Here is a 27295-nt window from a genome sequence, read left to right as displayed (position 1 = left end):
TGTAATGAGAGTTCTGTCCAAGTTATTATTGGTTAAAATCATAACATATAATTAAATGCCAGCCAGTACAGATAACCTTCCACCTTTCGACCAAACATATTTCTAAGTGAATTAAATCTCAATAAATAGGTATAAATGAAGTGTTATTATAAAGTTAATTTATAATTTATGGAATCATATTAAGACAGAACTAAGAATCTAAACTTTCTAGCCCATGATTCTGTCCAAATCATACTAGATGAACTTACTTGGTACGCATCCTGAACAATACCTTAGGATAGGATAGGTACGGAACATTAGTGCAAATTCCCTCAATGCACTTCACGTGATGTAGCTAGCGTCTGAATTTAACAGCAGTCGAAAAGGACAAAGAAACCAACGTAAGACAATTAAACATCACTTTACCTTTTCACTTAATTTCGTGGTATAGTATAAAGGGTTGCTTCCTGGGATCACAGGCAGCTTCACCCCAAGAGGCAGATCCAGTAGTTGAGCTGCTCCGACCCCCGGAAAGTGGGTTTTGTGCGCGCCCTGTCAGGTACAATTGGAGAGTTTTGTCTTTCCTTTAGGTATGTTAGTTTAGGCCAACCTACTGTTACTCCAACCTAAGGAACTGAAGGGTCCAGCCCCGCCAGACAGCCGGGAAGACCTCCGCTTCCGGGTTACCAGCTCCCTCCCGCCGGCGCCACGGCCAGTTGCGGCCAGTGCCGCCCGAGCCCCGCCACCTGCTGCGCCGCATGAGGGCGCCAGAAGCTGGACGGTTACGGACCACACGGACCGCACGTGACCGTCCGCGGCACCGCCCCCCCCTACGCCCTCCCGGCCGGAGGCCTGGTAGAGGACGAGGATGACCAGTCTTCGCTGACACTCACGTCTCCGCACTGCTGGCTGTCCGCGGCCAGGCCGCTGGCGGCCGTCTTGGTAGCGGCGACGTTGGCAGCCCTGGAGCAGGCGCTGAGGTACAACTCCATAGCCGGCCTGGGCCCCTCTGCGCCGCCACCGCCCTCCCCTCTCGCTTCCCCTCGCACCCCTTTCCCGTCGTTGTCCCTCAGTCCCCACCGGGCCGGAATGGCCGGTACCCCGCGTTCCGGAGGCCCACCCTCGCGGCGTTACAGGCTCCGAACGTGCGGGCGCCGCAACAGCAGTGCCCTCCGCGAGGGCCGGCCCCTTGCGCCGGAGGCCCGGGCGCCTCAGAGCTGGGGAAATCGGTAGTAGGGGCCTGGTCCCAGCGCGCCAAGGTCGAAATATCTTTTCTCTCTGAACCCTACAGCCCTCAGTCAAACCAACTCAGAATCAAAATGTATAAAGCTTTGCTGGCCTGTTAGCTGGCTAATTTCTCCTGGCCTCCGGGAAGGTTTGGTTCCATGCAAAAAACAAAAGAGAGTGACTGTGCAGCCCAATTTAGGGCCAGAGGCCTGGCTTTCTACATGCCCCGCCCCCCCTTGTAGACTGTGACCATACCGCATCCCCAGGCTCCCATAACCTCTCCCCACCCCACTCCAGGTCCCACAGGACGTACTGTCCTCCTACCCTCCTATAGTTTTCCTCTTTCATTTCTAGCTCTCCTGTCTCTCTCTCCCAATCCCTCCTCTCCACCTCTCTTGCCCTTCTCCTATATGCCTCTTTCTCCTCCTCTCAACCATCCAGCCAAAATTTATAAAGTGCCTGACACCTTTGGGCCAGTCATCTGAGCTGGGTATTAAAGGATACAGTGATGAGAAAAAAATATGGTCCCTTTCTTCAAGGAGCTAACTAGACTGTGGGTACTTTGAAGGCAGAGACTGTATCTGATGTCAGGAATTTGGACTTAGTCTCTTAGATTCCTTGGCACACTCTTATCCTCTTATTTTGGGGCCATTAGTAATAATACCTACCATTTATTGAGAATTTGCTATCTCCAGATTCTGTGCTAAACACTCTCTACATTAACCTTTATAACAGCCTTGTCAAGAAATACCCCATTTTTTTCAAAGATTAAAGAAGAATGACAATCACTATTAAATAGTGGCCCCAGAGGCAGTTTCTTAAATCAGTACACTCTACTTTTACATCTGCTCTATTTGTTTTAATGCCATGCAGATGCTTAGGACTCCTAAATTTGAACGGATGTCACACAATCATCTCAAATTCAATATATTCAAATCTCAACCCACACCTTCCACCATAGAACAAAACAAAGGCCCTATACTTCCTGCATTTCCCATCTCAGTGACAATATCAGTATCTCCCCAAACGAGAAGCTGAGAAATTCTAGATACTTCCCCTTCTGAGCCTGCTGATTCAAGACTGACTGTGTCTTTGCTATGCTGTTTCCTCTGCCTGACAGCCCTTTGCACTTCATTGCTTGGCTAATTGCAATCAGCCTTTAAGACTGCTTAAGTATTCTCTCCTCTAGGAAGCCTTTCTGACATTTCTAAGCTTTTGTCAAATTCTCTTCCTCTGTGCTTCCCTCCATTTTAGCACTTTTCCCAATACATCAAAAATGTCTATTTACCTGTCACTCTCCCTTTAATAGAATGGAAACTCCTTGAAAGCAGGTATTTGCTTATTCAATTTTACATGTACAGTACTTGGCATAGTACCTAGCAAGCATTTAGTGAGTCCTAAGTATATTTTTGTTGCTACATACTAATGATGGCCCTACCCACACAATAGCAATAAAGGTTTTTGCTAGCAAAAATCTTTTTCTATGGAATGCTTTGAGCAGGACGTTCCTAAATTGTCTAGAATTGCTTATGGTAAACAAACTGGAATATAAAGATTTATGCATAATGGTTGGTTGGAGAATGTTATATAATCTGTGTAACCCACTGTAAAATATAAATGTCTCATAATCTAACTGGCTCCTTCTATCAAAGTGAAGTAATGCATTCCTCACAAAAACCTCATCTGTTAACTTGGGCCAGAGTGCATCTGATGTGGTGTAGTAGGACTTGGAGAACGGTGCTAGAGGTCTTGGACCTTTTTTTAAATGTTACCTGTGCCTTATGATTACATATATCCTTGAAATTATTAGTAAAGCTTGATACTGGGTATGAGTCCCTTGAATCTGAATATTCAAGCTAATCCTTTATGTTATCTTAAATTCCAAGATGCATTGATTTCTATGATAGCCCTTCTCAACTTTCATCCTCTTGATTGATTTAATCATTTGATGTCCCTCAGAAGGCAGAAGATGAAGAATTTTATATTGGTAAAGTAATAACTTATGTGGGTAAAAATCTGAACACTAAAATTAATTCACCCTTATTCTCAGATCCCAAGACTCTCAACCCAGAAGCAAACTATTGATATAGTCTGTGTATTGTTATGTATATGCAAACATATCTTATGAAGCATTTAGTGTTCATTTTTACTGAGCAATATGTCTTGAAGATCATTCCATATGAACAACTGTGATTTAATTTAGTTTTTAACTACACATGTAGAGTGTGTAATGCTGTAATTACCATAATTTATTCAACTAGTCTTATATTTATGAATTTTTAGATTTTTTTCTGTTATAAAAATTCTGTAATAAGCATCCTTTTAAATAGATTCCTAGATTAAAGGGTATGTTGTTTTTTTTTCTTACAGATATTGTCATGTTTCCCTCAAAGCAGTTATACTAATTCATCCTACCACAAACAGAGATTTGGTAAGGTACGTGCCTGATGTTATTGTCTTTTTTCTGTCCTGAGTAGATATTTCTCATAGGTTGTGGTTTCAAGTAACGGCTATAACTAGTTTTTATAATTTTTTTTTTGTTTCAGAGACAATATAGATTCTTTTCCCTCAATTTTCATGCTCTTTTTTTTTTTGTCTTGTATTTTGAAACCTTTACTCTGCTAACTTTAAGCAAAATCACTGGATAATTTTCTGTTAATGTATTTAAAGTTATATAAGCTTAGGGAATGAATAAAAGGAAAGTAGTGGCCAAATTGCTTATTATAGACTAACCGGCAAAATATATTTTTTGTCTCCTTTAAAAATCAAAGCAACATTTAGTAATCATAATAAACATATGTGTATATTCAGCCCAAAATATATCACAAGTTAAAAATAAGCTTGAGCTTGTCAGCCTGTGTACAAAAGGGTTAATACACTAGACCTGAGCCTGCTATCTTTTTAGAGAAGCCTGCTTGCAAGATTCTCTCATGACTAGCATCTGGGAACTTGGCAGTTGAACCACTCACAAACTGATTACATGGGTTCACTGTGCCTAGACTGTTTGTAAAGATAGTGTTTATGCTGGACACATGCTTTCTATCTGGGCGTCTGGGATTTTGATATGTGCTAGGGAGCAGGTGCTACCTAATCATCCACCATAGAAACCTTGGGCTCTGTTATGGGCTGAATTGTGTTCCCCTAAAATTCCTATGTAGAAATCCTAACCCTTAGTACCTGAGAATGTTGCCATATTTGGAGGGAGGGCCTTTAAATAGGTGATTAAGTTAAAATGAGATCATCAGAATAGGCCCTAATCTAATATGACTGATATCCTTATCAGAATGGGAGGTTAGGATATAGACAGGCACAGAGGGACGATCATATGAAGACATGGGTCTGTCTCATCACTATAAAATGAAAATTCTTTAGGGAAGATTTGTCTGTCTTGTTCAATGTACTCTTCAATAACTAGATCAGTGCTCAGTAATTATTATTAAATAGAAAAGACAGTAGGAGGTAATCAATAAACACCATTTCAGTAAATGAGTAAATTTAAGAAAAGGGAAATTTTTTTTTCTTGGTTATTGCTTAAAAGGACATTACCAGTCAGGATATTTATGCTTTTGTTTTCATTTTATTTTATTGCATCCATTTCTGAGCAATGATCTTTCTAATTGACACTATCTTCTTTAGATAGCATCCCACATTTTTAATCCCTAAATTATTGTTTTCCTACACGGTGTTAAGAACATGAGCTATGGACCTGGAGATTATCACAGTAAGTGAAGTATGTCAGACAGAGAAAGACAAATATCATATGATATCGCTTACATGCAGAATCTAAAAAAAATGATACAAATGAACTTATTTACAAAACAGAAACAGACTCACAGACTTAGAAAATAAACTTATGGTTACCAGAGGAGAAAGGTGCGGGGGTGGGAGGGGTGGTGAAGGATAAATTGGGAGTTTGGGATTGATATATACATACTACTGTATTTAAAACAGATAACAAGGACCTACTGTATAGCACAGGGAACTGTACTCGATATTCTGTAATAACCTAAATGGGAAAAGAATTTGGAAAAGAATAGATATGTGTATAGCTGAATCACTGTGCTGTACACCTGAAACAACACTGTAAATCAACTGTACTTCAATATATATTTAAAAAAATGAGCTATAGGGTAGTAAAAAAAAACTGTTATAGCTTGTCATTCCTCTTTTTCTCTCATTTAATTATTTATTTAAAGAATAGGTACATCATTAAATTATAGTAATAACTTTCTTGCATACTTTGATTGCATCAGAATATTTTGATTGCAATTGTTCGGCTTTCATACAGTGATACTTATAAAACCTATCAGTATCTGCAGATTAAACAAAGTTCAGGGGCTTACTGATCTGGGTAAAGGTATAGTTATTTTGTTAAATGGAGGATCAAAAACTGTTAGCTACCTATGAAATTAACTCGGTGGATCAAGGCAATATTTTTAAAGATAAACAAAAGAGAAAAGACCAAAAAATAGTTTTTCAGATTTAGCATAAATATTACTTTATGCAAATTTTTTTTAGTTATAGGTTTATAATTGACATATTTTCCTTATATATATGTAATGTGTGTATTATGAATTTAAGGAAGGACAGCCACAAAGTAATAGATTTTGAGCATTTATACTTCAATAAAAAGATTCTAAAACATGAAAATCCTTCAGAATATTAGAACAGAAAATGGTATCGGACATTTAAATGAATACTTTTATTTTACAAATAAAAATGCAGGAAATTAATAAAATGAAATCTTCCCAAATTACCAATAGATTAATGGGAAATTTAAGGTTGTAACTCAAGGCTTATGTCAATTTTTCAAATTGTGGCGCTTAAGAGAATATAATGCTTTATGCTGTTCAAGAATATAACTTTGGATCTGTTCTACTCAGACTGAAACTGGAATCAAGTTAAGATTAATTTTTTTTCAATAAGCATATTTGTTTTATACTAGGCAATCACCATAGAAATGTGGTTGTTCTTTTCAACTTTGTTAAAAAATAGATATTCATTTAAATGTATAACCACAATTAGAGGCATTTATTAATTTCTTAACTTTTTTATCCTTGTAATAATGAATTGAGAAATTTTTGTTAACATGGAATAATTGTCACCTTTTCATGTAGTTGGTATTAAAACTATCCTAATATAAGTGTTCAGAATAAGCACCAGTTAAAAATATTACTACGTCCTATCGTCTTCTGCCAGTTGGTCATTTATATTAATGTTGCAGGGAATCACAGGGTTATTTCCCAGGAAGCAGCTTATCAGTTGCAGGGCTTTTTGTTTGTTTGGTTAATTTTCACCTAATTAGTGAACAGTCTGAAAAAAACTTTTATCTTTAGTATGGTTTCAGAAGTAATGAAGGTGGGAATAAAAAAGACCTTAGAGGACATTGGTAGAAAAAAAAAAATCTCAATTCTTTTTTATTTGACTTTTCTGTCTGAATTTTACCTTGTCTGATATAGGAGCTTATTTCTGTTTTATTAGTGGTGGCATGACAGACATATGCAGTTGCCTATTTCTTTATTGTAAATTCTTCTGAAACACTTTTAGATATATCTGTGACATACAGAAAACAGTTGGGTTTTGTTTTGTGGGACAATTTGAAATTTTTAAAAAATTTAATAAACCCATTTTTACTTCTTAACATAAATATATGTTCTGCTCTGTCAAATTATTTTATGCTGTATTTACTAAGATTCCTTTGGTGACTTTCTTGCTCCCTTTCTTGTTTAACTTTATTAAAGATCTTAACTGCCCTATTAATGCTTCTAGATTTCTTTGATATCTTTAAACAGAAAGTACTAATAAAATTATTTTGAAATTATTAGGAGAGGTTTATATTGGAAAAGATCTTCAAATCATGTAAGTCTGATTTGGAAATGGAATCCTTTGTGTTATCTCAGGGTTAATAACTTGCTCAAGGTTACAGAATTAGAAAGTGATTCCTCCTTCACTCCAGAACACACTATATATTAGCGTGCTCACAGGAATAAAATTTACCTTTGTCACACTAATTTAAAAAAATTCCAACAGGCTTTTGTACAAGGTAGTCCTAAGTTCACGTTTACCAACTCTTAACTGAATGAGCTATGAATCACAATGCCTTAATTCATAAAATGGCAATGATAATAATATCTATCTTAAATAATTATGTTATTAAAAGGTGAAATAGCGTATGTAAAGAAGCTGTGCAATGGTTTGTAGACAGCCCTCAATAGATGTTATTTTCCACTTCTTCTTCTTTATATAATTTTTTCCTCTTCCCTTTATGGAAACAAGAATTATTGTGAGAACTTGAATATATAATGCCTGCCTGTGATCATAAGATTCAAATGCATATTCTGTGTCTTAGGCAACTTTCACTTTCCTCATTAATTTTTTACTCAAATAATGCAGTTTTCTGTAAGTGAGTTTTATCAGATTTCATCAAAAATTACTTCAAAGATAGTATTTTCATCACATCTATTTGGAGACTATTTTATCACTAAGGAGGAAACTCTTATCAATGAATATTTGATTGTCCAAAGGTATTCAGATAACACATTTAAATTCCTACTTTATTTGCAGCTAATCATAAATAAGAACACTTTTTGACCTTTGCTAATTATCATCTTTCTACCATTGCAAAATGCTAACATTGCAAAATCTTAGTCTCTATAACCATTATGCTTCATAAAGTATATTTTAAAACCAAAATTATTACAAGTAACCCTTCCTTTAACCTTCACGAAGTGCAAGAATTTAAAAAAAATCTTTCTTGTTTCAGTAACTCAAGTTTGTTAACTACCTGGTAAAGTTTCCAAAGACTTTTAGAGTGATAAAGGAAGCAGCCTACCTTTATAAATAAGAAGATTGTTACATTAATTAAAAGTTAATAAAGTCTAAGTTTTGCATGTAGAATATAGAAAATATGCTTTCACTGCTAACATTCGTATATTTTGCTTATTATTATAAATTACATCTCTTTAAATTGTTTTGAAGTACTTAAATAACATGTCAGTAAGTTATCCTGTTCTTTAATTAAAAAAATGTGAATGTGGCAGTAAAGTTGGAAAACTTCAATATGTAAAATATCAAAGTGGCTTCTCAGTCAACAAAACTGAGCCATTCAACTTTTATATGAGTGAGGGGTTTAATAAAATGAATTAGAGCTTATACAAAAGCAGGAAGGGCTAGTATGAACATCTGAAATGCTACAGCTGGATGATCAGTGAAACAATAACAACTAGAGCCTAAAGCACTAGAGCAGGAGGAAAAGCAGGTGTTCAAATAGAAATCCAGTTATGCGATGTGTCTAGCCAAAAGGTGGGAGCATGAAGAGAGAGCTCATGAAGAATTCTGCAAAGTCTGCCACAACGGGACAGTGTGAGCTTGTAAAGTCATCTGCAGCTTCACTCTGATTAAGGCACTATGACTGATCTCTGAAAACAATGGCTTTTGCTTCACTTCTCCCTTCCGTATCTCACACAAATTACTTTCACTGGCAAATTCTGACCTAGAGCTTAGGGTAAGAAGATTCCAGAAAAATTAGTTTTTATCCTTACCAAGATTATATTAGAAGACAGGTATAGAAGAGATAATCTAGCACAGTTATAATGTTTTCTTTATATTTGATAAAATAAACATTTATCTTCCTGTTTCTAGAACAATTGATCTTTTATGTGTATTATCATAAAATGAAATGTAAACAGTCAAACAGTAAGTGATCAGAACTTTAATATGACACTCTGTGATTCCTTTCCAACTTTTCCCCCTGGATTTCTATCTTGTGTATAAAAACTCAGTCCAGGTTACAGCCTCTCTTTGAGTATGAATATGCTAATCTTAAAATTCTGAGACAAAATTTTAAAACTGTTTTCTTAGATAAATGTTGAGCATCACACACTGCTGTCAATTTGTGTTTTATCCTTTTGATATTTGTTTTCAAAAGTATTATAACAGCTTCTTTAACTTATTAAAAGAAATAGAAGATTTCTACTGGCTTAGTTCTGTCAGTCTTCTTGGAGCCACAAATTGCAATGAAGCTGACCAAACTGCATGAATTGGGGCTTGATTTCTTGTCTATTTAATTTTTTCTATTGAAGCATACTCTATATCCAGTAAAATGCAAAAATATTAAGCATATATCTCTATGAGTTTTACTAAGTGAACTCACCTATATAACTGTCACCTAGATCAAGATCTAGAACATTATCAGCACACCAGAAGTCTATCAGTGATGTCTCCAAGCAAAATATTCTGACATATATCACTATAGTTGAAATTTGAATGTTTTATATATTACATAAATAGAATCTAACGACATGTATCATTTGTGCTTGGTTTATTTTATTCAATATTATGTCTGTGAGATTCATTCCTGTTGTTGCCTGTAGGAGCAGTTCATTGAATGGTATCCACTATATGGATATAGCAAACTGTACTTTTGCATTTCATTATTGATGGGCATTTTGATCGTTTCTAGTTTGGAGATATTACAAATAATGATGCTACAAAAATTTTTGTACATGCTCTTTGATGCACATGTATATGTATTTCTGGAATAGAATTGATGAGTGGTAGCATGAATATTTTCAGCTTTAGTAAATACTGCAAACTATTTTCCAAAGTGGATTTCTAATTTGCACTCCCACCAGTAGGACAGAAAAGTTCTAGCTCTCCACATCATCACTAATAATTGGTATAATCAGTTGTTGTTGTTATTTTGTTTTAGCCCTCTGGTAGATGTGCAGTGGTATCTAATTTTCATTTCTCTGGTGACTAATGATGCATATTTTCTCATATGCTGCCTGTCATGCTGTCTGTCATTTGTTTATCCTCTTTTGTGAAGTGTTCGAAGTTTTTGACTTTGCTGGCATGTCTGCTTTTTTATTATTGATTTGTAGCAGTTTTTATGGACTTGCATACATCCTTTGTTGTTTTCACATATTGCAAATATATGTCATTTTGTGGCCTAACTTTCACATTCTTAATGTCTTTTGATGGTCAGAATCTTTTTTTAATAATTGTATTTATTTATTTTTTGGCTGAGTTGGGTCTTCGTTGCTGTGTGAGGGCGTTCTCTAGTTGCAGTGAGTGCGGGCTTCTCATTGCGGTGGCTTCTCTTATTTCAGAGCACACGCTCTAGGCATGCGGGCTTCAGTAGTTGCGGCATCTGGGCTCAGTAGTTGTGTCTCCTGGGCTCTAGAGTGCAAGCTCAGTAGTTGTGGCACATGGGCTTAATTGCTCCTTGGCATTTGGGATCTTCCCGGACCAGGGCTCAAACATGTGTCCCCTGCATTGGCAGGCGGATTCTTAACCACTGAGCCACTGGGGAAGTCCCAGAATCTCTTAATTTTTGACATCCAATTAATCTATCTTTTAATATTTTGTTTCTTATATACTTACTCATAAATTGTTGTCTATCCTAGGGTCTTGAAGATAATTGCCCATGTTAATTTCTAAAAGCTTTATTGTTTTAACTTTCAAATTTAGTTTTATAATCTATCTGAATTGCTATTTGTGTGTTGTGGAGGAAAAGATGTATTTTTCACACAGATTCCAACTGATCCAGTACCATTTATTCAAAAAAGAACACCTTTCCTCATTTCAATGCAGTGACACTTTGACGTAAACCAGGTGACAATAGGAGTCAGTATGTTTCTTTCTTTGCTCCATTGAGCTATTTGTCTATCCTTGCACCTATACCACATTCTCTTAATTACTACAGATTCGCCTGTCATTGTACAACATCCAGCTTTCTTTTTCATCTTCAAACCAATCTTAGATTTGTGTACCCTTTCCATTTATATATAAATTTTAGAATAAGTTTGTAAATTTCTACAAAAACAAAAATGTGCCATAATTTTGATTGGAATTGTGGGAGATAGTTAAAGACTATATAGTATATTTCTCAACACATTTTCATCCATGAGTGTTAGTATCCATTGAGGATAGTTGCCTGAAAAAATGGAACTGTTATGTTTACCAAATTTTTATTTGTTTCTGATTCTACAATTCATTCTATTTATGTAGAACTTCTTAGTTGTGATTATACTGTAAAAATGATTCTTCCCTACTTTATTCATTCCCAATATTAGTTCCTGTTTGTTATTACTACTTTTGAAACTTTTATTTAAAAAACCTAGACATTAAATGTGCTCATAGCTTCCAGGTATTTTCATTAGACAGAGCTAAGATACACACACACGCACAAAGAGACCTATATCTGTTTCTTTGTTTACTCATATCCCTTTGTTAACACACAGCTCACACCAATTTATCTAAGTCCAATCAAATGCCACAGGCTTCATTCTTGTCTTCATCTTTCTCATGTTTTAATTCCCTGCTGGTATCCATTATCCTTAACAAATTTACTTAGATTTTTTCGTGACCCCTTTGTTTAACCATTCCCCAATCCTGCCAGTTACTTCTGCCTCAGTCATGTTTGCCTCTTCTATCTTGGTCACCTTGATAAAAGGAAAGAAAATGGAAAGAAATTGAAACAGTTTTCTTTTCTCTTTTTTGAAGAGAAAAGATAGAAGACAAAATGACAGGAAAGAAAAATAGATGAAGTGAGCAAGATGGAGGAAAAAGAGCTTCTCATTGATATCTCACCTCAGCAACAATAACTTGGCAACCATAAATGGGCAAAAGTGCCTTTGTAGGAACTTTGAGATCTAGGTAGGAGGTTATGAAACTTCAGTGGAGTCCAAAACTTAGGAAATCCATTTTGAGAAGGCATGCCTGCTCCCAAGAGGCTGACTTGCCAACTGTGGTCTCAATTAAAGACCCAGAAACAGCTCTGTACCCCTAAGGAGTAGGCTACAGCCCCATTAGCCATGGTCCTGTCACCAACACTGTTTACTAAGGGCCTGGGAGGAGTTGCTCACCAATGCAAGAGTGCATTGATCATGAAGAAACAGGCAAATATACTGCCAAAGGAAACTTTTAAGCTTTAGTAACTTACCCTAAAGAAATGGAGATCTACAAATTAACTGTTTTGAATTCTTTGTCAGACGTCTTAAGGAAACTTAATGAAATGCAAGAGGACACAGATGGACAACTAAATAAAATCAGGAAAAAATGCACTAATAAAATGAGAAGTTTTATAAAGAAGTAGAAACCATAAAGCAAACAAATTCTGGAATTGAAGAATGCAATGAGCATCTAAATATAAAAAGCAAATATTAACAGAACTAAAGAGAGAAATAGACAGTAATATAATAATAGTAGGGGATTTCAATACCTTGCTTTCAATATTGGATAGATCATCCAGACAGAAAATTAATGAGTAAACAGTGGCCCTGAATAATACTTTACACCAAATAGACCTAACAGACATATATAGAACATTCTATCCAACAGCACCATAATACACATACTTATCAATGCACACAGAACATTCTCTAGATCATATTTTAGGCCACAAAGCAAATATTAATAAATTTAAGAAGACTGTAATCCTATCAGTTGTTTTTTTCTGATCATAATATGAAACAAGAAGTCAATAACAGGAAAATGGAAAAACGTACAAATACATGAAAATTAAAACACAACCTTGAAAAACTAGTGGGTAAATGAAGGAATCAAAAGGGAAATCAGAAAGTAACTTGAGACACATGAAAATGAAAACAATAAAATTGCTTATGGGATGCAGCAAAATCAGTTCTAAAAGAATAGTTTACAGTGATAAATGCTTATGTTAAGAAAAAGACCTCAAATAAATGATCAAATTTTATACCTCAAGGAATTTGAAAAAGAAACTAATTCCAAAGTTAGCAATAGAAAGGAAATAAAAGATTAGAGCAGAAATAAATATAACCAAGAAAAAAAGAACTCAAATATATAAAATTATAAATGAAAGAGAAAAAAATTACAATTTACACCACAGAAATACAAAATATCATAAGAGGTTACTATGAACAACTATATGACAATAAATTGTATAACCTAGAAGAAATGGATAAATTTGCTAAGACTGAATTATGAAAAATACAAAATCTGAACATACCAATAATGACTTAGGAGATTGAGCAGTAATCAAACCCTCCCAACAAAGAGAAGCCCAGGACCAGGTAGCTTCACTGGTGAATCCTATCAAACATTTAAAGAATTAATGCCAATTCTTCTCAAACTCCACCCCAAAACTGAAGAGGTGAGAAGTGTTCTCAAAGTGTTCTCCCAAAATGTTCTCTGTTCCTAAAGACAAAATTTCTGTGACACCTGAGTCAGATAAAGACTACAAGAAAAGACCAATATCCCTGGTGAATATAGATGGAAAAATTCCAAACAAAATACTAGCAAACCAAATTCAATGGCATATGTAAATGAGCATACAACATGATCAAGTGGGATTTATCCATGGAATGCAGGGATGGCTCAACCTATATAAATCAATAAACTCCAAACACCACCTTAATAGAATGAAGTATAAAAATCATATGATTCTCTAAATAGATACAGAAGTAGTATTTGACAAAATTCAACACCTGTTCATGATAAAAGCTCTGAACATATTGGGAAGAACATACCTCAACATAGTAAAAGCTGCATATGACAAACCCACAGCTAACATCATACTCAATGGGAAAGTTTGAAAGCTTTTCCTCTAAGATAGGTACAAGACAAGTGTGCCCATCTTTATTCAACATAGTGCTGGAAATCCTAGCCAGAGCAATTAGGGAAGAAAAAGAAGACATCGAAATCAGAAAGGATGAAATAATATCGTTTCTCTTTGGAGATGACATACTATTACATGGAAAACCCTAAAGATTCCACTAAAAAACTGTTAGAACAAATAAACAAATTCTGTAAAGTTTCAGGATAATTCCTCTTATATGGTAGTTCCTATATCAGATCACTTCTTCAGGGCAAGTCATCCTACTGAGAGCTAAAGCACTTTTTAGTTCTGTTTCTTACTCTTCTTTCATATAAATCACTGAAGCTCTTAGATTTTGGCCTGGAAACTTCTGGCCATTATATTACAGAAGCTAAATAAATCATATAGCTACTTACTATTTCTTAAAAAAATCCAAGATTAGACTTTGAGATCTACAGTTGCAGTACTTCTTATAAGCCAGACACCTGATATAATAGTTTACTCTTTAAATTCTTGCTAAGAGGCAAAAAGCATACCTGGCATGTTTCTAAAAATATATTAAAGCTAACAAGTAATTATAGATATGGACAGTTGAGTTGTCATATTTTTAAGCTAGTGTGTACTTGTCAGGACTCATCCAGAGAAACAGAGTCAGTAGGAAAGTGAATATATATATTTGTTTGTTTATTGTGAGGAACTACTGTATGCAGTTGTGGGGGCTGGCTAAACAAGCCCTAAAGTCTACAGGGCAGGCAGCCAGGAAGGGTAGATCATGAGCAGGATGAAATGCCATGAGATGAGCTGAAGCTTACTGTGCACAGATGGGCAACCAGAAAGGAAGATCCACTGAAAAGGAGAGAAACTGCAGATCCAGCTGCTGTTTGTAGTCTTTGATCAGGGAAGTGCTAAGCCCCCTTTTAATGTTCTTCCAACAGAGGGCAGTGGCCAAGATGGTGGAGTAGGAAGACACTGATCTTACCTCCTTCCATGGACACATGAAATTTAAAACGATTTACAAAGTATCAATGAGAATGACCTGAAGACTAGCAGGAAAGATCTTTTACAACTAAAGATAAAAAGAAGGAAACACAACAAGGCAGGTAGGAGGGGTGGAGACACAATACAGTCAAGGCCCATACCCCCAGGTAGGCGACCCACCAACAGAAGGATAATTACAATCGCAGTGGCTTTCTGCAAAGACTGAGGGGTTCTGGCTCAACATTGGGCTCCCCAGCCCAGCAGGTCTGCATTGGAAATATTAGCTTCCAGAATGTTTGGCTTTGAAGGCTAGCAGGATTTACTTTCGTGAGGGCCAGAGGACTGTAGGAAACAGAGACTGTGTACTTAAAGGGCATATGCAAAGTCTCACACACTCTGAGACCTAGTGCAGAGGCAGTAATTTGAAAGGAGCCTGGCTCAGACCTACTTGGAGATCTTGGAGAAGCCTCTTGGAGAGGCAAGAGGCCAATGGGACCCTTTGGAGACATAGACACTGGTGGCAACCATTTGTAGGAGCTTCTTCCAATGTGAGGACACTGGTACTGGTAAGCACCATTTTGGAGTCCTCTTTCTAGACTATTAACGCTGGGACCTTAGCCCACCTACCAGCACACCCACAGTAATCATCCTTGCCACAAAAGAAGAGGCCACACACAATCCATATAGGGAACACCCCTAGAGCACAGGGCTCTGGTGACCAGAGACGACTGTGTTGCTGGGCTCCATAGGATGTCTCCCACATAAGGCCACTTCTCCAAGATCAGGAATGTCAGTAACATCTTTCTAAGCAGAAAAGACCATGACTAGGAATATGAAAATTATGAAAGGAAAAATCTTATTGTAGGGTGGTTAGAATGTGTTTGAATTTAGAGAGCATCAACTATAAATAATCAAATATATTTAAGAAGTTATATATATGAATCTCATGGTAACCAGAAATCAAAAAACTATAATACATACAGAAAAAAAGAGAAAGTAATCCAAACATAACACTAAAGATAGTCGAATTATATCAAATTACAAGGGAAGAGAGTAAAATAAAAAGGAAAAAAAATGATCTACAAAACAACCAGAAAACAACAAACAAAATGGCAATAATTACATGCCTATTGTTACTTTAAATGTAAATGGAATAAATACTTCAATCAGAAGCATACAGTGCCTGAATTGATAAAAAACAAGATCCATGTACATGTGAGTCTCCAAGAGACTCACTTCAGATCTAAAGACACACACAGACTGAAAATTGGCAGATGGAAAAAGGTATTTCAAGAAAATGGAAACACAGGTGGGGTAACAATACGTGTATCAGACAAAATAGACTTTAAGACAAAGATGGTACAAGAGACAAAGAAGTACATGATATAAAGGTAAAGGGATCGATCTAACAAGAAGATATAATTGTAAACATATATGCACCCAATATAGGAGCACCTAGATACATAAAGCAAATATTAATAAACAAAAGGAGGTGTTGATAGTCATATAGCAATAGTCAGGGATTTTAACACCCCACTTACATCAATGGATAGATCATCCAGAGAGAAAATCTGTTAGGAAACCCTGGCCTTAAACAACACATGAGATCAGATTGACTTAATAGATACATAGAGAGCATTCCATCCAAAAACAGAATACACATTCTTTTCAAGTGCACTTGGAGCGTTCTTCAGGATAGATCATGTGGTAGGCCACAAAATTAGCCTCAATAAATTTAAGAAGATTGCAGTCATCTCAAGCATCTTTTCTGACACACTGTGGGCCTAGAAATCAACTATAAAACACATAAACACATGGAGGCTAAAAAATGTGCTACTAAACAATCAGTGGGTCACTGAAGAAATCAAAAGGAAATTTTAAAGATACCTGGAGACAAATGACAGTGAAAACACAATGATTCAAAATATATGGGACACAGGATAAACTGTCTAGGAGGGAAGTTTATAGCAATAAAAGCCTATCTCAGGAAACAATCTAACTTTATACCTAAAGGAACTAGAAAAATAATAAAATGCAAAGTTAGAAGGAAAGAAATGTTAAAGTCAGGGCAGAAATAAATGAAATAGAGATTTAACAAAAGAAGAGATGAATGAGACTAAAAGCTGGTTCTTAGAAAAAATAAATAAAATTGATAAACCTTTAGCCAGACTCATCAGAAAAAGAGGCCCAAATAAAATCAGAGAGAAAAAAGAAGTTGCAGTATGTACTATAGAAATACAAAGGATCATAAGAGATTATTACAAACAAATTAGTTGATTTATACACCAATAAAATGGACAAACTAGAAGATATGGACAAATTACTAGAAATATACAATCTCCCAAGACAGAATCCGAAAGAAATAGAAAATATGAACAAATTACTAGTAATGAAATTGAATCAGTAATCCAAAAACTGTAAACAGACAAAAACCCAGGACAAGAAGGCTTAACAAGTGAACTCTACCAAACATTTAAAAAAGATTTAACACCTATCCTTCTCAAACTACTCCAAAAAAAGGAAGAGGAAAGAATGCTTCTGAACTTAGTCTATGAGGTTTGCATCACCCTGATACCAAAACCAGAAAAAGACGCCACAACAAAAGTTACAGACCAATAATCACTTATGAATAAAGATGCAGAAATCCTCAAGAGATCAGCAAACCTAACTGAACAATACATTAAAAGGACCATAAAACCTAATCAAGTGAGATTTATCCCAGGGATGCAAGGATGGTTCAATATCCAAAAAATCAATGTGATAAAACACATTAACAAATTGAAGAAAAATCACATGATCATCCTAGTAGATGCAGATAAAGCGTTTGACAATTAACATCCATTTCATAAAAACTCTCAACAACACAGGTATAGAGGGAACATATCTCAACGTAATAAAGGCCATATATGACAAGCCAACAGCTAACATCAGACTCAATGATGAAAAGCTGAAAGAATTTCCTCTAAGATCAAGAACAAGACAAGGATGCCCACTCTCACCACTTTTATTCAACACAGTATTGGAATTCCTGGCCACATCAATAAGACAAGAAAAATAAAAGGAATTCAAATTAGAAAGGAAGAAGTAAAACTGCCACTGTTTGCAGATGACACGATGCCATATTGAAATTCCAAATATGCCTCTGCTCAAAACTATTAGAACTAGTAGAAGCATTCAGTAAATTTACAGGATACAAAATACAGAAATCTGTCACATTTCTATACACTACCAACAAAATATCAGAAAGAGAAATTAAGAAGCAATTTCATTTACAATTGCATCAAAAAAAATACCTAGGAATAAAACTATCCAAGGTGGCAAAAGACTTGTGTTCAGAAAACTATAAGACTTCATAAAATACAGACAACAAAAACATGTGAAGCCACACCATGCTCATCGATTAGAAGAATATTGTGAAAAATGACCATATTACCCAAGGCAATCTATAGATTCAATGCAATCTCTATCAAAATACCAATGGCATTTTTCACAAGACTAGAACAAATAATTCTAAAATTTGTATGGAAACACAAAAAACCTCAAAAAGCCAAAATAATCTTAAGAAAGAAGAACAAAGCTGGAAGTATCACACCTTCTGATTTACTGAATGGGAGAAAATATTTTCAAATGATATATCTGATAGGAGATTAATATCGAAAATATACACAAAACTTCACACAACTCAGCATTAAAAAACAACCTGTATAAAAAATGGGCAGAGAACCTGAATAGACATTTTTTCCAAAGGAGAGATACAGGTGGCCAACAGACACATGAAAAGATGCTCCACCTTAGTAATTATCAGGGAAATGCAAATCAAAGCCTCAATGAAATATTACCTCACATCTGTCAGAATAGATATTATAAAAAAGATAAATAAGTGTTGGTGAGGATGTGGAGAAAAGGGAATCTTTGTGCACTGTTGGTAGGAATGCAAAATTGGTGCAGCCACTATGGAAAACAATAGAGAGGTTCCTCAAAAACTTAAAAATTGATCCAGAAATTCCACTTCTATTTTTCTGAAGAAAACAAACACACTAATTTGAAAAGATAAACACACCCCAGTGTTCATCACAGCATTATTTACAATAGCCAAAATATGGATGCTACCTTTGATAGATAAATGGATAAGGAAGATGTGGTATATTTATACAGTTAGCCATAAAAAAACGAAATCTTGCCTTTTGCAACAATATGGATAGATGGAGAGGGCATAATGCTAAGTGAAATAAGTCAGAGAAAGACGAATATGGTATGAAATCACTTAAGTGGAATTCAAAAAAAAAAAAGAACCAACATAATAAAACAGAGTTGTAGATACAGAGAACAAACAGGTGGTTGCCAGAGGTGAGGAGGATGGTAGGATGAGGGAAATATTTGAGAAAAATTAAGAGGTACAAACTTCCAGTTACAAAATAAATGAGTCACAGGGATGAAATGTATGGCTAGGGGAATATAGTCAAACTAATCTCTTTGTATGGTGACAGATAGTAAGTAAACTTACCATGGTGATCATTGTGTAATGTATGGAAATATCAAATCACTATGTTGTTCACCTGGAACTAACAGTGTTGTAGGTCAATTATACTAAATAAATAAATACCAACAGATTAAGTTTGGTGTGTGCAGGATGCTCTCTTTTGATTCACTTAAAATCAACTGATTAGGGACTTTAATATTTATAAAATCCCTTTACAGTGGCACATAGAATAATGTTTGATTGAATAACCAGGAGAAGGTGTGCATATGGTAAAAAATTACTACTGTCACCTTTCTTTTAACTATGTCAAGAAAATATTCCCTGTAGCCTACTCTAATTAGAAATATACTAGGAAGAGAATTCTGGGGAATATTGTTCAGCCAAGTTGACACATCATAAAGCCATCACACAGTCACCCAAAACACCTTAAAACAGGGGAGAGAGGACACATTTCACTAAAACATTTTATTTTCCATTACTCACCTCAAAGTTTGTATGAATGAGTCCAGCTGTCACCTTGATATTCTAGAATCAACAATCAATTGAATTCTAGAATTCTCATATGAATTTAGACCTGGGATCTTTGTGTCAATCTTACTGGACACAAATCTGTGTGAGTTCACAGTGGTATAACGAAGAGATGGTCATAAATATGGTACAGAAAAATTAAATGATACGATGTTTGCTTATTAGTATACAATATGGGATGTTGTATAAAAATTATAACATAAGAATATTGAAGAATGAATTTTCATAATATGCTGCCAGAATACATATGACTTCCTAGGTCACATCCAAAGTGTGAGCAATCTGTCACTCACAAGACTTTCCCTTTGTCTTTCTTATGAGGTTTGTATACCTCTTGGTTTACAGTTCTGCCTGAATGTTTCAGATACTCCAGAAAAGAGTGACTAGGTTTTGTCCAATATGTTTTTGGATTTGTATTTTTAATATTGTATTTGAGATTCAGAAGTTTGACATAAATGATGGAAAATTAAGTTTAGCATATACTGTAATACTCAGGTGATCAGGACTGTTCAATTATTCTTTACTGAGATTCTATTGTCCCCATACTTTTATTAAACACTTTACATGTAATTAATACTAAGGCACATTGTCTATTTTCAAGGAGCTTATTTTCAAGAGATGAGACATTTTAGTCAAGTACTTACAATACAGTATGATGAGTGCTCTTCATGAATACTATGGGAGGACATAAGAGTCTTGACAAAGCATTAGGTAAAAGGGAGATCTTAGCCAGAGAAGGCGTCTAAACGTTTGCAATGGACCAGTAATGAGAAATAGTAAATTAATGAGGAGATAAATAATTTAAGTAATTGGATTTCATAGAAAAAGATGAGCTCATTGAAGAGTTTTAAAGAAGATAATAATATGATTAACTGAGTTTTAGAGAGATTAACCACACACACAAAACAGTGTCTGGTCCCACAGTATATATTAAATACTAGATAAATGAATGAGTGAATGAATGCAATACAGAGAGTGAATCAGAAGAGTTCATTTACAAGAGACAGGTAGCCCAGCTCATAGGCTGTTGAAGTAAACTAAGCTAGAGATCATGGGCTTAACTAACTATTGGCTTAAAGGAGAAAAGGTATAGATTCCAGAAATATTAAGAAAGTAGAACAAGGAATATTTCATTATTTAGTTGTTTAGTATGAGAGTAGATGAAGGAAAGAAAGGAATCAAAAGCAAATATGTGGCTTAAATTACTGAGACTGGAAATGCGGGATGAAGAGAAGATGGGCGTATCAGTGAAGAATAACTCCAATAATATTTTCATTAAAACAAAACCTGTGAGAGGTTTTATAGGATAAAGACACTTCTGTTTTATAATATTCAAGTTTCAGTTAGCAACTATGAAGACTTTAAACACAAGCAGTATATATTTAACAGTACACTTATAATTCAGAATTTAATATGCTGTTTTTACATATTATAAAGAATCAACAAGGTTCTTCTGTGAGTTTCAGAGTACAGCTCTCTATGTTATGTCTGTACATATGGCACAGTTCTAAATGGGATAAATATGAGGACAGATCTTGTGTAATACACACATACCTCTCTGTTATGCATACTGTAATTTAACCAGCTAGTAAATGCAACTAGTAGTTATTTTCATAAGGATTTTTTTTGAAATAAACTTTGTATTTCTAAGAAGTTAGATCAAAACAAAATATTTTTTGTGTTCTCTGAACAACAGTGATGCCTTAGTCTGGAAAATATATAATGCTGTTGTGAACAATTGGTGACTGAATATACTCATGAAAAACCATATTTAGATCTCTCCATTTATATTGATCATCATCATTCTCTTGTAGAACCTGATGTAGGGAACTGACTCTAAATGGGGTCCTTGTTTTATGATAGAAAAGGGTTTTCAGAAGAAAGATTACTCAATATCAAAAGGATAAGCCATTTTTCTTAAAATGTCATCAGACACTTTTAGAGAACAAATATCTTTACAGTACTCAGGTTGGCAGCAGATAGAACCAATATGTCCAAATCATCATGTTTTGTTTTGTTATTTAAAGAGGTAAATTTTACAAAATGTCCATCAATGAGATCTCTAAAATTCCTTTACAGTGTTAACTTTATATAGGTAACTAAATAACATAAGAAATAAATTCACTTAAAATAATTGTTTTCCAGACATTTTGAGCATGGAACCCTTTAAATACCAAAATATTTCAACCATTTACCATGCTAGTATTTGAATTTTCAGACTCAGCTGATTGAAGGAACACATTATGAATAATAAGTATATAGATTCAGTTGTTTAAACATACTATATATTAACCAAAATATTCACTTAATATTTCAAGACTAGTAATACACTTATAATATATATAAATTCATGCAACTCTTGCTGAATTACCATTACCATTAATTACCATTAACCCATCTGGCAAATGCTGAAATAGAAAATAAAATTAAGTCTGTAAGATATTCAAAAGACAAAAACCTTAAAATTACCTTGTACTTTATCCTACTAACTTCTCTCCCAGGGAAATATCTATTGGATATTGAGCTTGCTGCAATACTATGGAATAGGACTAACATCTGTCTGTGGATCTAGATATGGTTCTTACCTTCTTTGAGTCTTTTCTCCAGAAATGACATATTTTTGTCTCTTTGCCCTATGTCATGTCTAATCTGACCTTGACTTCTAAACTGTTACCTCAGCTTACTACCAATTCAACGTTAACAAAACATACTGCTAAATGAGATAAGTCAGAGAAGGACAAAGTCTGTATGATATCACTTATATATGGAATCTAAAAAAGCCAAACTTGTAGAAACAGAGAGTAGAATGTTGATTACTGGGGGCTGGAGAGGGCAGGGAAATCGGAAGATGTTGTTAAAGGATACATAATTGCAATTAGAAGGTGAATAAGTTCTAGAGATTTAATGCATAGCATAGTAATTATAGTGAACAATACTGCATTATATACTTCATAGATGCTAAGAGACTAGATATTAAATGATCTCACCACAAAAAAGAAGTGATACATACATAATATTATAGATGTGTTAGTTAATGCTTTGATGGTAATCATATTGCAATATATAAATTTATCAAATCAATACATACACCTTAAACTTATAAAATATTATATGTCTATTGATCTGTACACGTGAAGGTGGGTGGATTGGACCTCATGGAGGTGGTGGAACTGGAGGAGCAGTGGTGGAACTGGAGGAGCAGTGGTGGTGGTTCCCACAATCCCAGCAGTTCCAGGAATAGCAGTGATACCCATGACCCTGGCGTCCCTGGCAGCAGTGGCAACACCTGCAACCCTAGCTCCCCCAGCAGTGGTTGTGGTGCCTGCAACCCTGGTGACCCCAGCAATGGTGGTGGTGCCTGTGACCCTGGCAATTTTGTTAGCAGCAACAGAACTGGTGACCTCTGTGGTACAAGCAAGGACAATGGCACCCACAACCCCTCTGGCAGAAGGAGTAGAGGGTGGAAAGTGTGCACTCACAAATATAGCTGGCAGCAACTCCTTTAAAAACAAGCAAAAGAAAACATGTGCTATAGTGCCACTTGCTAGAAAACAAAAGAAAGGCCTCTAATTCCCAAGGTAAAGAAGCTTTACCTGGAGGAAGAGAAGATGGCGGAAGAGTAAGACGCGGAGATCACCTTCCTTCCCACAGATATAGTAGAAATACATCTACACGTGGAACTGCTCCCACAGAACACCCACTGAACGCTGGCAGAAAACGTCAGACCTCCCAAAAGGCAAGAAACTCCCCACGTACTTGGGTAGGGCAAAAGAAAAAAGAAATAACAGAGACAAAAGAATAGGGATGGGACCTGCACCAGTGGGAGGGAGCCATGAAGGAGGAAAGGTTTCCACGCACTAGGAAGCCCCTTTGCGGGCGGAGACTGAGGGTAGCAGAGGGGGGAAGCTTCGGAGCCACGGAGGAGAGCGCAGCCACAGGGGTGCGGAGGGCAAAGCGGAGAGACTCCCGCACGGAGGCTCGGCGCCGAGCAGCACTCACCAGCCCAAGAGAGGCTTGTCTGCTTACCCGCCGGGACGGGCGGGGCTGGGAGCTGAGGCTCGGGCTTCGGTCAGATCGCAGGGAGAGGACTGGGGTTGGCGGCGTGAACACAGCCTGAAGGGGTTAGTGCACCACAGCTAGCCGGGAGGGAGTCTGGGAAAAAGTCTGCAGCTGCCGAAGAGGCAAGAGACTTTTTCTTCCCTCTTTGTTTCCTGGTGCGCGAGGAGAGGGGATTCAGAGCGCCGCCTAAATGAGCTCCAGAGACGGGCGCGAGCCACGGTGATCAGCGCGGGGCCCAGAGGCGGGCGTGAGACGCTAAGGCTGCTGCTGCCGCCACCAAAAAGCCTGTGTGCGAGCACAGGTCACTCTCCACACCGCCCCTCCCGGGAGCCTGTGCAGCCCGCCACTGCCAGGGTCCCGTGATCCAGGGACAACTTTCCCGGGAGAACGCACGGTGCGCCGCAGGCTGCTGCAACGTCACACCGGCCTCTGCCGCCGCAGGCTCGCCCCGCATCCGTACCCCTCCCTCCCCCAGGCCTGACTGAGCCAGAGCCCCCGAAGCAACTGCTCCTTTAACCCCGTTCTGTCTGGGCGGGGAACAGATGCCCTCAGGCGACCTACACGCAGAGGTGGGTCCAAATCCAAAGCTGAACCCCGGGAGCTGTGCGAACAAAGAAGAGAAAGGGAAATCTCTCCCAGCAGCCTCAGAAGCAGCGGATTAAAACTCCACAAACAACTTGATGTGCCTGCATCTGTTGAATACCTGAATAGACAACGAATCATCCCAAATTCAGGAGGTGGACTTTGGGAGCAGGATATATTAATTTCTTCCCTTTTCCTTTTTTTGTGAGTGTATATGTATATGCTTCTGAGTGAGAATTTCTCTGTATAGCTTTGCTTTATAATAGCTTTATTTTACTTCACTATATTATATTCTCTTTCTTTTTTTCTTTGTATTTTTTCTCCCTTTTACTCTGAGTCGTGTGGATGAAAGGCTCTTGGTGCTCCAGCCAGGCATCAGGGCTGTGCCTCTAAGGTGGGAGAGCCAACTTCAGGACACTGGTCCACAAGAGACCTCCCAGCTCCATGTAATACCAAATGGCAAAAATCTCTCAGAGATCTCCATCTCAACATCAAGACCCAGCTTCACTCAACGACCAGCAAGCTACAGTGCTGGACATCCTATGCCAAACAACAAGCAAGACAGGAACACAGCCCCATCCATTAGCAGAGAGGCTGCCTAAAATCATAATAAGGCCACAGACACCCCAAAATACACCACCACACGTGGACGTGTCCACCAGAAAGACAAGATCCAGCCTCATCCACCAGAACTCAGGCACTAGTTCCCTCCACCAGGAAGCCTACACAACCCACTGAACCAACCTTAGCCACTGGGGACAGATACCAAAAACAACGGGAACTACGAACCTGCAGCCTGTGAAAAGGAGACCCCAAACACAGTAAGATAAGCAAAATGAGATGACAGAAAAACACCTAACCTATGACCTAACAAATGAAGAGGAAATAGGTAGTCTACCTGAAAAAGAATTCAGAATAATGATAGTAAGGATGATCCAAAATCTTGGAAATAGAATAGACAAAATGCAAGAAACATTTAACAAGGATGTAGAAGAACTAAAGAGGAACCAAGCAACAATGAAAAACACAATAAATGAAATTAAAAATACTCTAGACGGGATCAATATCAGAATAACTGAGGAAGAAGAAAGGATAAGTGACCTGGAAGATAAAATGGTGGAAATAACTACTGCAGCGCAGGATAAAGAAAAAAGAATGAAAAGAACTGAGGACAGTCTCAGAGACCTCTGGGACAACATTAAACGCACAAACATTCGAATTATAGGGGTCCCAGAAGAAGAAGAGAAAAAGAAAGGGACTGAGAAAATATTTGAAAAGATTATAGTTGAAAACTTCCCTAATATGGGAAAGGAAATAGTTAATCAAGTCCTGGAAGCACAGAGAGTCCCATACAGGATAAATCCAAGGAGAAACACGTCAAGACACATATTAATCAAACTGTCAAAAATTAAACATAAAGAAAACATATTAAAAGCAGCAAGGGAAAAACAACAAATAACACATAAGGGAATCCCCATGAGGTTAACAGCTGATCTTTCAGCAGAAACTCTGCAAGCCAGAAGGGAGTGGCAGGATATACTTAAAGTGATGAAGGAGAAAAACCTACAAACAAGTTTAATCTATCAGCAAGGATCTCATTCAGATTTGATGGAGAAATTAAAACCTTTACAAACAAGCAAAAGCTGAGAGAGTTCAGCACCACCAAACCAGCTTTACAACAAATGCTAAAGGAACTTCTCTACGCAAGAAACACAAAAGAAGGAAAACACCTACAATAACAAACCCAAAACATTTAAGAAAATGGGAATAGGAACATACATATCGATAATTACCTTGAATGTAAATGGATTAAATGCTCCCACCAAAAGACACAGACTGGCTGAATGGATACAAAAACAAGACCCATATATATGCTGTCTACAAGAGACCCACTTCAGACCTAGAGACACATACAGACTGAAAGTGAGGGGATGGAAAAAGATATTCCATGCAAATGGAAATCAAAAGAAAGCTGGAGTAGCAATTCTCATATCAGACAAAATAGACTTTAAAATAAAGACTAATACAAGAGACAAAGAAGGACACTGTATAATGATCAAGGGATCGATCCAAGAGGAAGGTATAACAATTGTAAATATTTATGCACCCAACATAGGATCACCTCAATACATAAGGCAAATACTAACAGCCATAAAAGGGGAAATTGACAGCAACACAATCATAGTAGGGGACTTTAACACCCCACTTTCACCAATGGACAGATCATCCAAAATGGAAATAAATAAGGAAACACAAGCTTTAAATGATACATTAAACAAGATGGACTTAATTGATATTTATAGGACATTCCACCCAAAAACAACAGAATACACATTTTTCTCAAGTGCTCATGGAACATTCTCCAGGATAGATCATATCTTGGGTCACAAATCAAGCCTTGGTAAATTTAAGAAAATTGAAATCGTATCAAGTATCTTTTCCAACCACAACGCTATGAGACTAGATATCAATTACAGGAAAGGATCTGTAAAAAATACAAACACATGGAGGCTACACAATACACTACTTAATAACGAAGTGTTCACTGAAGAAATCAAAGGGGAAATCAAAAAATACCTAGAAACAAATGACAATGGAGACATGACGACCCAAAACCTATGGGACGCAGCAAAAGCAGTGCTAAGAGGGAATTTTATAGCAATACAAGCGTACCTCAAGAAACAGGAAACATCTCAAATAAACAACCTAACCTTGCACCTGAAGCAATTAGAGAAACAAGAACAAAAAAACCCCAAAGCTAGCAGAAGGAAAAAAATCATAAAGATCAGATCAGAAAAAAATGAAAAAGAAATGAAGGAAACAATAGCAAAAATCAATGAAACTAAAAGCTGGTTCTTTGAGAAGATAAACAAAATTGATAAACC

General features: G+C 36.6%; 2 protein-coding genes across 2 annotated transcripts in view; one reads left to right on the top strand and one right to left on the bottom strand.

Moving 5' to 3' along the window:
- FSIP2 (fibrous sheath interacting protein 2) overlaps positions 1-971 on the bottom strand; it is a gene marked incomplete at its 5' end in the record, with an annotated part of 130013 nt that extends 129042 nt beyond the window's left edge. The window contains 2 exons of the mRNA XM_082466842.1: positions 406-531; positions 873-971. Of these exons, the coding sequence (XP_082322968.1) occupies positions 406-531; positions 873-971 (225 nt within the window). The remainder of the gene's footprint in view (positions 1-405; positions 532-872) is intronic.
- Positions 827-27295, top strand: part of LOC309663215 (uncharacterized protein) — a 359357-nt gene continuing 332888 nt past the window's right edge. The window contains exons 1-2 of the mRNA XM_082466839.1: positions 827-959; positions 3577-3642. The gene's annotated coding sequence lies outside the window, so the exon portion shown is untranslated. The remainder of the gene's footprint in view (positions 960-3576; positions 3643-27295) is intronic.

The sequence above is a fragment of the Balaenoptera physalus genome, assembly GCF_965194825.1.
Source record: "Balaenoptera physalus genome assembly, chromosome: 6".
Taxonomy (NCBI): domain Eukaryota; kingdom Metazoa; phylum Chordata; class Mammalia; order Artiodactyla; family Balaenopteridae; genus Balaenoptera; species Balaenoptera physalus.
The sequence above is the reverse complement of the archived record's forward strand: the minus strand, read 5'-3'. Positions and strand labels throughout refer to the sequence as shown.